At 39.8% G+C, this 12,653-nt stretch overlaps 1 protein-coding gene across 1 annotated transcript in view; it reads left to right on the forward strand.

Moving 5' to 3' along the window:
• The window catches only part of NAV2 (neuron navigator 2), a 210,795-nt gene that overhangs the window by 64,114 nt on the left and 134,028 nt on the right, over positions 1-12,653 (forward strand). Inside the window, 1 exon segment of the mRNA XM_064657171.1 lies at positions 10,769-10,841. Within this exon segment, the coding sequence (XP_064513241.1) occupies positions 10,769-10,841 (73 nt within the window).

The following is a 12,653-nucleotide window of genomic DNA, read 5'->3' on the forward strand; positions in this document are numbered from 1 at the left end:
TGTTGGTGCTTAAAGGAAGAGGATTAGGGAATCTGTGGGGTGGATACACCAACTTTCATCTCTCAATGCTAAGTCTGGGGAAGTTGTGGGACACCCAAGACAAGAATTTGGAGCAACAGAAAGGCACGTAGGTTTAACAAACACCACAGCACCTCCTATAAATAGATGAGGAAATTACTGTGGTTCTCATGTGGGTTTGTATTTGGGCCTTATTATTTCTCAGGATCACTTTGTGTGTATATAAGTATCTATTCTCACATAACAAAAGGGAGGGGTTGTTTTTTCATGTGTTGACAGGAAGTTTTTCAAGAGTCATCTCTTTCTGGTGCAGATATCAAGCTGTAGTAGTAAAGTAATACTGCTCACTCTTCTTTTTGTCTTGCAAACAAAGAATCTTGTACTGCAGGATGGGTCAGAGCTAGCCTTTCTTTCCAAGGACTCTATGGAAGTCAAGATGAAGGCTGTGTTTTCAGTACAATAACTCCATTTTCAAGGAGGCTTTACTTCCAGTGATGGGAATTTGACTATTATTTTAATATTTGACTGATTTCTTGTATTCTGAAAATGAGCTATTTTGTAATGTATGTGACACCCAAAGAACAGTTTGTATGGAAATTCTCCAGCCTGGTGGAACCCTGTTTTGAATCGAGCAGTGCTAGGAATCGTAATTCAGTTGTTGGAGCCAGGTATCCACTTCACTTCTTGTATCCACTTCCTTCTTCAGTGTGACCCTTGCCAGCTTCATGAATCATTTTTTTGAATTGGCAAAGGAGGAGGAGATGTTGAAATGTTCATTACTATTTGTGTGTATGGCACATGCTATCCATATTTCTGTGTTCTTTTTTTCAAAGAACACTTAAATTAATTGATGTAATGAATGTGAGCATGACAGGGCCCAAACTTGCAGGGGAGAGCTGGGTTCCCGTTAACGAGTTGGTTGGTGGGAATAATATGAGCTGAAATCATCTGCATCACCCGGGCAGCTGTCTATGTGTGTAATATTCACAAAGTGAGTGAGCCTTCTGTGTTATGTACAAATAACTAAAAACAGCTACTGTATAGTTGCTTGTGTTTTTCTTACGGAAAATAACCCTGTGTCTGCTCTTTGAGAGCAGGTATCTGCTTTAACCTGCTCCTCTGAATGCTTTGAGCAATTTGTACAACCAGTGTTTTCCAAATGTTGCCATAACTAAGTGCAGTAAATCTGCCAGGCTGTTGCTCCAGGCCCCCCACTCCAAGTTGGTGGGGCTGCAGTCGGGTCCCAGGGCCAAGGAGGGCTCTGCTGCCGGGGCGTGTGCTGCTAATTCAGGAGAGCAGCTCTGCTGGAAGATCAAAAACATCACAAGCATACTTTTCCTCTGCAAATTCCTAGCGTAGGATTTTTGGAATGATATCCCAGGGGTTAAATATAGCCATGTATTTTCAAGTAATCCTACTCCAAGGTTGAGCAAATGTAGTAAAGGGAACTTTCCCATCTTCTGGTGAGCCTTCCCCCGCTTTGCTGGGGGAGTTTGTAACTTACTGGCAGCATATGTTTAGAAATTTAATCTGGTTTAATGTTACTATGGTAACAAATGGGTGTCTTTTGGCCCTAAAGGGTGGTATAGTTCCTCACAGCTGAAGGTTAGCTGAAGGGGAAGACATCCCCCAGAGCTGTGCCAGCCTGGCCAGTGACAGACACTAGCTTAACTTCTGCGACTGTGGGTGAAGGGAAGTGGTCAAATACCAAGTTTAGGAACGCTGAAAGCTTTTTCTCTAAGCTTCTTGGGTTTCTGTTGGTCATGTATGATCATGTGTTGTCATGTGGACAAAAATGATTTACTACAGAGGTGATCTGCCAGGTTACTTGTACTTAGCTGTCCTTCTGCCTCAACTTATATAATGACTCTTGCTCCAAGATAAGATTGGTTGGATTGTCTCTCTTTTTTTCCTCAGGTATCGAGACTGCTGTTATGCTGCCATGTTTACTGTTTGTGCACTGTCATCAGTGAGACAGGCATGGTCAGATGAGAGTTGCAGTCTAAATAAAACCACAAGCCCCCCCACTCACCTTCACCATCATCCTACATGGAATAACAGGATAAATAGAGCTAGACTGGATTGGGAAAGGCCGATACTTACATCTCGCTGTTCTGTTCATGGGATGGATGTAAAGGGTACCTCTGGAAACATTGCTGCTGACAGTATTATGTCATTCCATAAGGGATCACCTTCCTGGTCTCTAAGGAGGTACTCTTAATTCTTTATCCTATACAGTGATGCAAGAACTTGCACATCATCCAACTCTGAAACAGTGTGAGGTTCAATAAACAACGACAAAGTAATTTTTACAGGAAAAAATGGAATATGTGAGCTCTAACTATAAAGATAGAATTAGATTCTATTTGATCATTTATTTCACTGTTAAATAGCAGTTTGAGTACCTGTGGTTCTACCCCTTGTATGGACTAAATACCTGAAACAGCAAATGCATTGAGGGGCCAGGGTCATTCCACATATGTACATGGAGATCTCTATAGCTTTCACTTATATATTTACACCTACACAAAAGTCTAGAAGCATAATTATTTTTTGCCATGCCTATTATTGATGTAAAGTTATTACATAAATATACCTTTTATGTAATACTTTGCAAACACATAGCTTCTTGCTATGCTTTGCATAAATGGGGAAAACTGGGAAATCATGGATGAGAATCTTCTCTAACTAAGGAGAAAAGGTGAGGTTGACTTGAGGACAGGTGGAAGTAAAAATTCTTTTATTATTCTCCTTCAGCTTGGTGATATAAGAGTTAAGGCTGTTTATATGGAAATTTCTTCTGATGCCTGGGTGTTTCTTTTTACAGGAGATGTAGTGATAAGCTCTTCACTCTGGAATATCTGAAACAGGTCATAGCTGTTACAAAGCATTATACAGCACAGAGAAGTAAACGTTTTGTCTATCTTGTTGCAAATCTTTGATTTCCAGCCATTGCTTATACACTGCTACTGTGTGATAATGATTATTTTAATTAGGTGCTCCGTGAAGGTATTACAGATCCAGAAAATGTTATTCCTTTGCTCTTCTGTAGAACTGCTTTTATATATTTAAGCAGCCTTGTGCTTGTTTTAAGCAGTTATGCAGGAGAATTTCAGTAGGAGATGTTATCCAGGATCCAAGTGCAAGGAAGGAGGGGCCCATATATGTTAGTGCCCTTCCAGCCACTGGAGTAAATCCGTTGGGAACAGGTGAAGCTGTGACCCTGAGGCGTCGAGACACAAGTATGTGTGTCAGCCAGGCGGAGAGGGAACGCTGCGCTGGGAACGGGCTGTGGCCGGAGCTCCCTTCCCAGGGATCTTTTTTAGAAATTAACAGCTGTCAATGGGTGCATTGCAGGAGACTTTCTATATGAGTTTTGTTAAAGTCTGGATTCCTGCTGCAAACTCAAGTTAATGATATACAGAGCCTTCAGCACTTGAGCTGGTGCTTGAGGGGATAAAACAGCGTGCAAAATCCTGAGCCTACTGCAGGGAGTGGTTTTAGTGTCAGTCCTTCCTTTTAAACATTTATGCACTTTGAAAAACATTGGTTTATGTAGAAGTCAAGGGTGTTTTGGAAAGACAACTGTCTTTACTAGGTATCAGTGTTATTTTACATTTAATCATAGAATGATAGAATGATTTGGGTTGGAAGGAATCTTAAAGCCCATCTAGTTCCAATCCCCCTGCCATGGGCAGGGTCACCTTTCACTAGACCAGGTTTCTCCAAGCGCCATCCAACCTGGCCCTAAACACTTCCAGGGATGGAGCATCCACAGCTTTTCTGGACAGTCTGTGCCAGTGCCTCACCACCTATTTCTTCCCTATTTCTAATCTAAACCTGCCCTCTGTCAGTTTAAAGTCATCCCCCCTTTTCCCAGTTGCACAACACATAACTTCCAGATAGAAAAGGATCTTCCATGAGCAGCCAGGGAAGGTGGAAATAATGCTGTTCTCCTTATTATGGGTTTACTGAGCACAGCCATGGCTTCTCCCCATCTTTTCCTGTTTTCAGTTACACATAAGGAGAGATTTACTGCCAATAATGTGTGCTAAAATCTAGTCAAGTGTCTCTCGACACCAGGAAAGAGTTTCATCTGTATCCTAAATTAATGGTTCTCCAGAGGCAGGATTCTTTGTTGATACTTGTTTTGCAAAGTTGAGCTTGTTGTTGCTTAACTAATCATAATTTAGAACATCTCAAGATTTCAAATTACTTACAAATTATCCACTTCACCTTTTCAAGTATATTTAAGGCCTGATGCTGAAGAGCTAATCCAAAACCAATTTTTCCAGGGATATTCTTCAAAAAAATGACTCTTTAGTTTTGTTTTTCCCCATAGGAAAGTTTTACTTTTAAATAAATAAACCTGAAAAGAAAAAAAAACTGAAAGAAAGCTGAATTTCAAGATAAACTAGGAACATTTCTACAACTCCTTCCATTTGCCTCTTCCTGAGCAGATTAGCTTTGGCAAACCTTGGGAGTCACCCAGGATTGCCCAAATCCATTCGCAGTATGAATGTGCCCTTTGGATGCTCCTTATTAGCGTTAGAAATTTTGGCCACTGTGAATCACAGTTTTCTCTGTGGTGCTTAGTGCCCTCATTTCTATTCAGATAGGGCATGTTGGGAGTGAATGTTGAATATTTGTCCCATTATTTCCAGAGGAAGAGCTGAAACACAGGATAGCAAAGGTTTTACCAGGGTCAAATAGAAGAGAATGCACAAGTTGAGACTTAGGCTGGTTCTTTAGCCTTCAGTTAGCTCAAATTCTCCTTGTCTTTAAAAACCCAAAGTAACACAATTTTAACAGAAGAGTCAACTCTTCACATAAATGTGAAAACAGCATGCCCATAAGAATAGATTTTTGTTTCTTTGACTAGATCTGTCATAACCTGGCTTCAGAATATGGATTAGCTTCATTTGCCCTTATGTTACATCTGTTATTTTTTTTCTAAGATACCCACGAAGTGCTGTCAAAATCCTGAAACTTAATTTTGGAAGATGTTTTTATCTGAATAGTCAGAAGCAGCATATGAACACTTGGAACAACATATTATTGTCTTTTTAAAAAATACATTTTGATTGGGATGACTACTAATGAAGATTTATTTTAAACTGAGCAATAAGTTAGTATTTATATCCTTCTGGGACAAATGGAATTTACAGTTCTGCCTTGGTATTTCTTATATATAGTTATGTTTAGGAAATAGAGGAAATGAGATGTTATTGGAAGGGAGAACCCTCTCTCCCCCAAAACTCCAGGGTTTTAAGGATTGTCAATGTAATGACTTGAGATTTTAAGGCTCTTTGTAAACTTTAGGGTATGAAAATATAAATGTAAAAGCTTTATTCAAAAATACAGACAAAAAATAGATTTTGCCTTACGAAACAGCTTGTGTTAGGCTCTTTCCTTGTTTCTGCATTGTATGTGAAGTCTGCTGGAATATTGCATAAAGGTTTGTGAGATTTTAAAAACTTCCACATGAAATCAGTCTTTTTCCTTTTGAAAATTAATATACTACATATAACATGGAGCCTTCAGTTAAATGGAAAGCACTGGTTTCAATATAAGTAGAGGGTTTTCTGGTTAAGCTCATAAAACCTGCACATTTATTACTGTAAAAGAAGGGAGCAGAGGTCTTGCATCATAATGTGAGAAACTTCCCATGGTTTCTAAGTAAAGGAGCCTAGAGTAAGCTTAATTCTGATTTTTGTTTGAGAAAAACTTACATCTTTCACAAGGGCAGCACTAGTTATAGTTTACCCTGTGTATTTGATCTGGCAGAGTTGGACAGGCAGCTTTGGCTGTAGGAAGTTTCCACATTCAAGTGTTTGTGTGATATAGTCAATGTTCAACATATATTAGTGCCCACCTGTGAGTCTCCATTTACAAGTTACAGGACGGAGATATTTTTGGTGGGTTTTTTTGTTTGTTTGTTTTTGTTTCTGGCATATCCCATTCTACTTATACAGGCCAGGGCATGTTTTCTCTCTAGCACTGGCAAGAATAGAAATTGAAATTGCTGTCAAGTGACAAACTCAAAAACTCAAGTGGGTCTGGTGGCCACTGTGGTCAGAACTGTATAATTGCTGTAGGGTATTTTAGAGAATAGAGGAAAATTTGAATAATGCACCTGTGAAAAGCATAGTGAAATGAGAATGAAATAGATGTATTCTGATCCACACATAGGAATTCAGTGAAGCTGTTAAATTTTTATGCGTACCTGAGTTTCGTGTTGTAGGAGCTGGGAAGGAACAAGGAGTGTGCAGGTCTGGTGGGAATGAAAATGATGATGTGCAGTGATGACCTCTACAGAAGTACTTAGAAATCAGTAAATACTTGAAACCACTAGTTAGGCTGATAGGCTTTACTGGTGTAACAAAGCAACTGCTGATAATCTGGTCTGTGACAGTTTTCCGTATACAACACTTGGCCAGGATGCCTTCTGCCCACATCTTGCCAGATTATTCATGTTAAGAGGAAGTTTTCAGATAGCTGGCTGAAACATGCCTTTTCCTTCTGTGACTATGAGAATGAGAGTGGTGGCACTTGATATATTATGTGTGAACAGAAATTTAATTCTGCAGGGTTGTTGTTTTTTTTTTTTTTTTCTGATAATCTCCTAATTAGAGGGAAGGAGGAGGAGCCCTGGAGGCTGGCAACCCCTCAGGTCTGGGCTCAGCAGTCCTTGGTTGGCATTTAGGGACATTTCAGAATAAATACCCATTGTATAGGGTGCGGAACTGGTAACACACTTTGATAGTTGACTACACCTGAAATAGTTTAAATGTGGCAATCCAAAATTGCAAATTTTTTTGATGCTTTTGGCCGGGAATTTTAATAAGGCTCAGTTTTGGAGACTTCCGGTAATGTTTGCAAGTGAGATAATCACTGTACATGGCTGTCCTTGGTTTTCCTTCTTCTTTTGCACAGCTTTCCCATTTTGGATAGGCAGGAAATGAGAGCATCCAACTGCCATTTTTCCTGCTTTGCTTCTGCTGTGTTGAATGTTGCGGACAAAGCAAATGAGAAATCAGAATCCTCAGCCAAAAAACTATTGTAGCTCACAGTGAAAGAGAAAATATCCACTCCCCTTTGGCAAATCCAGTCTTCTCACATCTGCTTAAAGTGTTTAAACAATATGTGGACTTGGCCAAGAAAGGGCACATTGAGTCTTGGTGATGATTTGCTGCTGAATGCTGCAATTATAAGGAGGCAACTGTTCTTTGTGTTGGAAGCCACCATGATGCAGGTCATTAGGTTTTTGCTTAGAGCCATAGAATCATAGAATGATTTAGGTTGTAAAGGATCTTAAAGATCATCTTGTTCCAACCGCCCTGCCATGGGCAGGGATGCCTTCCACTATCCCAGGTTGCTCCAAGCCCGGTCCAACCTGGCCTTGGACACTTCCAGGGATAGGGCAGCCACAGCTTCTCTGGGCAACCTGTGCCAGGACCTCACCACCCTTGCAGGGAAGAATTTCTTCCTAGTGTATAGCTGAGATCTATCCAGGAACTTCACTTCTCTCCTAGGTACACACATGTAAATGGTCTACATGCTGCTACTTCAGAATAGCTTGCTGTCTCCAGCTCTGTATGCACTGGGGGCATCCTTCTCCATAAAACAACATTTTTGGGTTATAAATAGCTAGTCCTTACATTAATACAGCAGGGGCTAGAGGCAGAATCCATCCTTGGAGCTTTTACAGGTGAAATTCATGAAATGTTACGTTGTTAGGAACTCATCTCTTCAAACAAACAATGTGATTTCTGATTCCTTAGACTAATTCAACCAAGATCAGCGTTCTTGGCTCAGGCCAGCAGTTCTTGTGTGGGAAGGAGTTTGTATTCTTACCAACACTAAATTTTAGTAATTTCAGCTACAGTCCTGCATTCAGTGTTTCACATTCTTCTGGGATTTCATTAAATTCCTTTCTGTTTTCCTTTTCGAGCTCTAGTTTTTTCTTTCAAAATCAACTAATTGCTCACATTTCTGTCATTGCTGTCCCAAAATGTTGTTAATATCACATATACTGTGTAAATGTTAGCATTTGAGTCACTGATATATTTATATCCTTCACTTTCATTCTCTTAGTGAATTCCTTGTACATGCAGTGCTGTACGTCCCCATAGGATCTTATTGTAGTTCTTTACTTTCTGAACATAAAGGGTTTGCTTTTGCATACCCCTCTTCTTCTCCCTTTATATCATCATCTGATTTTAAGTAATGAAATTAGGATATTTTCCTGCTTCTATAATATTTTGATTTTTATAATTTCTTGACTGTAATGCAAGTCACAGATTTTTTATTTCTGTGCCTTGTGTATTTTTTTCTGCATTTTGTATTACTCTATTTTTTTTCTTTCTCATTCCTTTTCCGTACCAGTAGAGCACCAAGAGCCCCTGTTTCTCACAGCTTTTAGCTGGACATTACAACTGGTAATGTCAAGGTAGCCTCTCTGACCGTTTATACAACAGTGAGGTCCAGGTTGCTCAATCTGTGGTCCAAATACAGACTTGTGATGGGGAGTCATCCATCGATCTAGGGGTGCTGTATCTTAATTCAGTGGTTCAAATGCTCAGTAAAAACTGGGGGGTTGTCCCAGGAATTGGAATGATTTTAAAGGGGGCTCTTTGAATCTGAATAGGATCTGCAATGAGACTGGGAGGTCAGCAAGGATTTCTGTGTAGAACCAAGAATGAGGATGTGGATGAAGAACCCACTACCCAGATATAAATCTCAATCCTGTGCTCACTCAGTCCTAAAGGAAAATTTAAGCAAAGATGAGGGACCTGGAAAGAGAAGCAAGCAGAGCAGGACTGAAAGAGCTACTGCAGATCTGGCATGGAGATAAGATATTGCTTATCTTTACTCACTAACCTGTTTACTGGGAGAGGAACCATCTACCCTCAGCTGTGGGAGACTGGAAATGTTCTTGGAATGATGCAGCTTGTCAAGTGCAGGTAGCAGAAATGGTTTGATTCTTTTATGTGGTGTTTATTCTTGGAAAGGTGAACTTTGCTTTTCCAGCAAAGTCCCAAATCACCTCAATAAAAGAGCCATGATGAAAACTTGAAAGGGTTGTTGAGTACTGAGGAAGGAAATGGGTCAAGATTGACGGTCCAGTTACACTGAACTGTGGATAAATGAGCCTTTGAACTGCACCGTGCTCCGAGCTCCAAGGTCTGAGCGTTACAGGAAATGTGTTCTTTGGTATCTCCCTGATTTTTGGAGTATATCATTTACTCAAAGTACTTTGTGTACTTTTTAGTGTATCTCAAAGTCTAATGAGGTTGATAAAAGTTTTGAGTATATCAGTGTTTATAATTGTTGAAATCACAGTGCAGCAATGCCAATAACTCTTCCTACCCCCATAATAGAAGAAAATGTTTTTGTTGTTATACTTATGGACAATAAATGAAAGTACCTTGAGAGAAGGTAGGTGTGGAAGGTTTTCTGGCAGCATTCCCTTGTGCTTCTTTATTACTTGGAGAAGGATGGGGAGCTCAGGTCAGGTGCTGGTAGCTCAGGCTCTAAAATGCCACCCAGCCCTCACTTGTGTGTTTTTTTGAGGGCAAAAAACATCAGGAGCTCACAGGGCAGCTGAGTTTTTCACATTTCCTTTTGATGTCTCCATACTGCACAGAATAAAGGTAGTTATACAAGAGCAAATATGGGCTTTGGTGTCTGTTTCCTTCCTTATCCAAACAGTGGATGCACTGTTTGGTTGCAGTGTTTCGGGAATTAATAAATTAGTGCTTGAGAGATATTCAAACACAGAGACTCTATTTTATCACTTGCTGATTACTATAGTTCAATAAAAAACCACACACAAAACATCACATTTCCTAAAATGTTGTTCCTTGAAGCCCCTCAAGGCGTCAAAGTTTAGGCTTTTGCATTGAAGTGTTTTGGTCTGGGGTGGGGGCTGGCATCTCTCTGCGTCTTCTAATTATGACAGAACTTCAATGGAAACTTGATGGGAAACTAAGTGTGAGGCTACTGTAAGATCTCTCTTGTGATGTTGAGATACTGTGGAAAACATGCCTGACTCATCCAGCCTCTCTGGAGTTCACTTTCTTTGGTAGGATTTGATTCCAGTCTGTATATAGAGTCCCTACCTGGTCAAAATTCATTTTATCCCATGCACCATATTCCCATTGTACCCTCTCTCTGAGGGGCAGGATGTGCCTTCAGTGTTCCCTGTCATTTCTGACACGCAGGGAATGCCATGAGCGAACGTTTTTTGGATTCCAGATGGGGCTTACAGTTACAGCTTTAATATTCAACTGTTTGTGTGGCTGGAAACTTTTGCCAGCTGTCAACTTCAGAGCAAGTGGCAATCTACCTTCTCAAACAAATGTGGCCTCTATGTTTATTTTCAGTTTCATGTTTGTTATACCTACTGTAGGTTAAGAATCCTGGCACATAAAATCCTTGACCCTCTAGTAGAATGTGTAGTGATTGCCTCTTGTGGGTAGAGCATTAACTAACCTGCTTCATGCAAGTGCAAATAACAGAAAGCCCCGCCCCATGGAATAATCAATTTATAATCAATGTAATAATCCATTTAGAACCTCAGTAACTTAGGGAGTTTCCTACCATGCTTTCCACATAATGAGCAAAGGGACTTCCTACGAGACACAAAGACTTAAGTGTGTTCAAGTGTGGCAGGAGATGAAAGTAAATAATTATTACAATGTACTTTCTTTTTGTGTTTCCTTTTTTTTTGTTTGTTCTTGAACAGATTGAAAACATAGATGCATGCCTGAGTTTCTTGGCTGCTAAGGGGATTAACATTCAGGGGCTGTCAGCAGAAGGTGAGTGCATTGGTTGTTTAAAATTTGATTTTAAATAAGGAACCTCAATTAGTACTTGTAAATGCAACCACAGCATGAAGTGTAAATTAAATTTTTTACAGTCTTTGCTTCTTTTCCCCCCCATCTCAGCATGAGAGGTAAGTAAAATATCTATCTAATCTCTACACAGATGACTTGTAAAAATAATCAATGAAACAAAATTAGAATTCACTTTCTTTTTACTTTCTGTTGAAAACCAGAATTTTCTTATCTCAGTTCTAAAATTGACACACTGAGCAGTGTACATTTTACAGATATAAATGAACTGCTGGCAGTTGCTTGCTTTTTGAGAAAGAAACTTATTTCCTTTGTCTTGAATTATTCATACCTGAACAACTGTCCTGCTTTCTTCTCTCTTTTAAAGAAAGGTTATTTTTTTAAAAATTTGCTTCCAAATGCATGAAACAATAAAATCCAAATGTTTTGAACCAAAATGAAAAAGAAGACGTTTTGACTTCTAATTAGTTGTTCTGTTTTTGAAGAGCACCAGAATGTTTCTGAAACCCAAACATGACTCAATTTGCTATATTCCTTTATGCCAGTGCATGATACCTGCCAGTGGTACCTGCTGGCTCAGAAGCTGTTTCACTGTTATCTTATTAAGAGATCAAACAGATTTCTGTCATCCTCAGCACCAAGTTTCACTTGTATTTTTATTTAAATATGCTGGAAAAGCAATTGGGTTCAGTAGCTGAATATATTATATAACGTCTCCATCAGTGCTTCACGGAACAAATGTGTGGCATCAGGTGAGATTTCAAGTTACATTTGATGACTGACTCTTCCTGAGCTCAATTTGGAGGAGGAAGTTACAACATCAAATCGTGCACTTGTGTGCCATTAACTGGAGTGCCTGTATATTTAAAGCCATGGTTTTTTTCCTCTGAAGGAATCCTACAGCTCAAATGAGGAAGGCAGGAAAGGATGTGTAGGTGTGCTGGGATGACCTGGTCTGGCAGCTGAGCACCACATGGCTGCTGGCTCAGTCCTGGCAGGATGGGGAGAGAATAGGAAGAGCAAAAGTGACAAAACACATGGATCAAAATAAAGGTAGTCTCATGACTGAGGGAAAGAGGAAGAAAAATGCAAAACAAGTAACGCTGAGGCAATCACTCACCATCTCCCACAAGCAGACAGATGCCCTACCGGGAAGCACCCTCAACACCCTCCCACCACCCATGTCAATGTTTGTGACTGAATGTGATGTCACATGGCATGGGATATTCCTTGGGTGTCAGCTGTCCTGGCTGTGCCCCCTTCCAGCCTCTTGCCCACCTCCATCCTACGCCCCAGGGAAGGTCGATGTTGGATAAAGAGAAAGCCTTGACACAGTGCATGTACTGCTCAACAGTAGCCAGAGCACTGATGCCTTGTCAACACTGCTTTAGTCACAAATCAAAAACATACCTTATGAGCATGATTTGAAATCTTTGCTGAAACACACTTTTCCTTTTCCTTATTGATGAAAAAAGATGTTAATGGAATGTTTGCCAGATAAACACTTGGATGTACCTGATGGTGAAGCCATTGTGTACACAGCTTTTACATATGTACCTACATGTAAAAAACCCATAAAAATAGAAAAAAAATAAAATTGCTGGAAAATTAAAGCTACTATTTAAAAAGAAATCATTAAAAATTACAGTTTAAAATTACACATTAACAGTTTAGCAAATAGCTTAAAACATTCCTTGCTGTCCTCCAAAGGAACTCTCCTAGTTCGTGAGATCTTACAAGTCACTGTAAAATGTGTGTTTGAAATGCGATGTCACT

Source organism: Pseudopipra pipra, chromosome 6, assembly GCF_036250125.1.
Source record: "Pseudopipra pipra isolate bDixPip1 chromosome 6, bDixPip1.hap1, whole genome shotgun sequence".
Taxonomy (NCBI): Eukaryota; Metazoa; Chordata; class Aves; order Passeriformes; family Pipridae; genus Pseudopipra; species Pseudopipra pipra.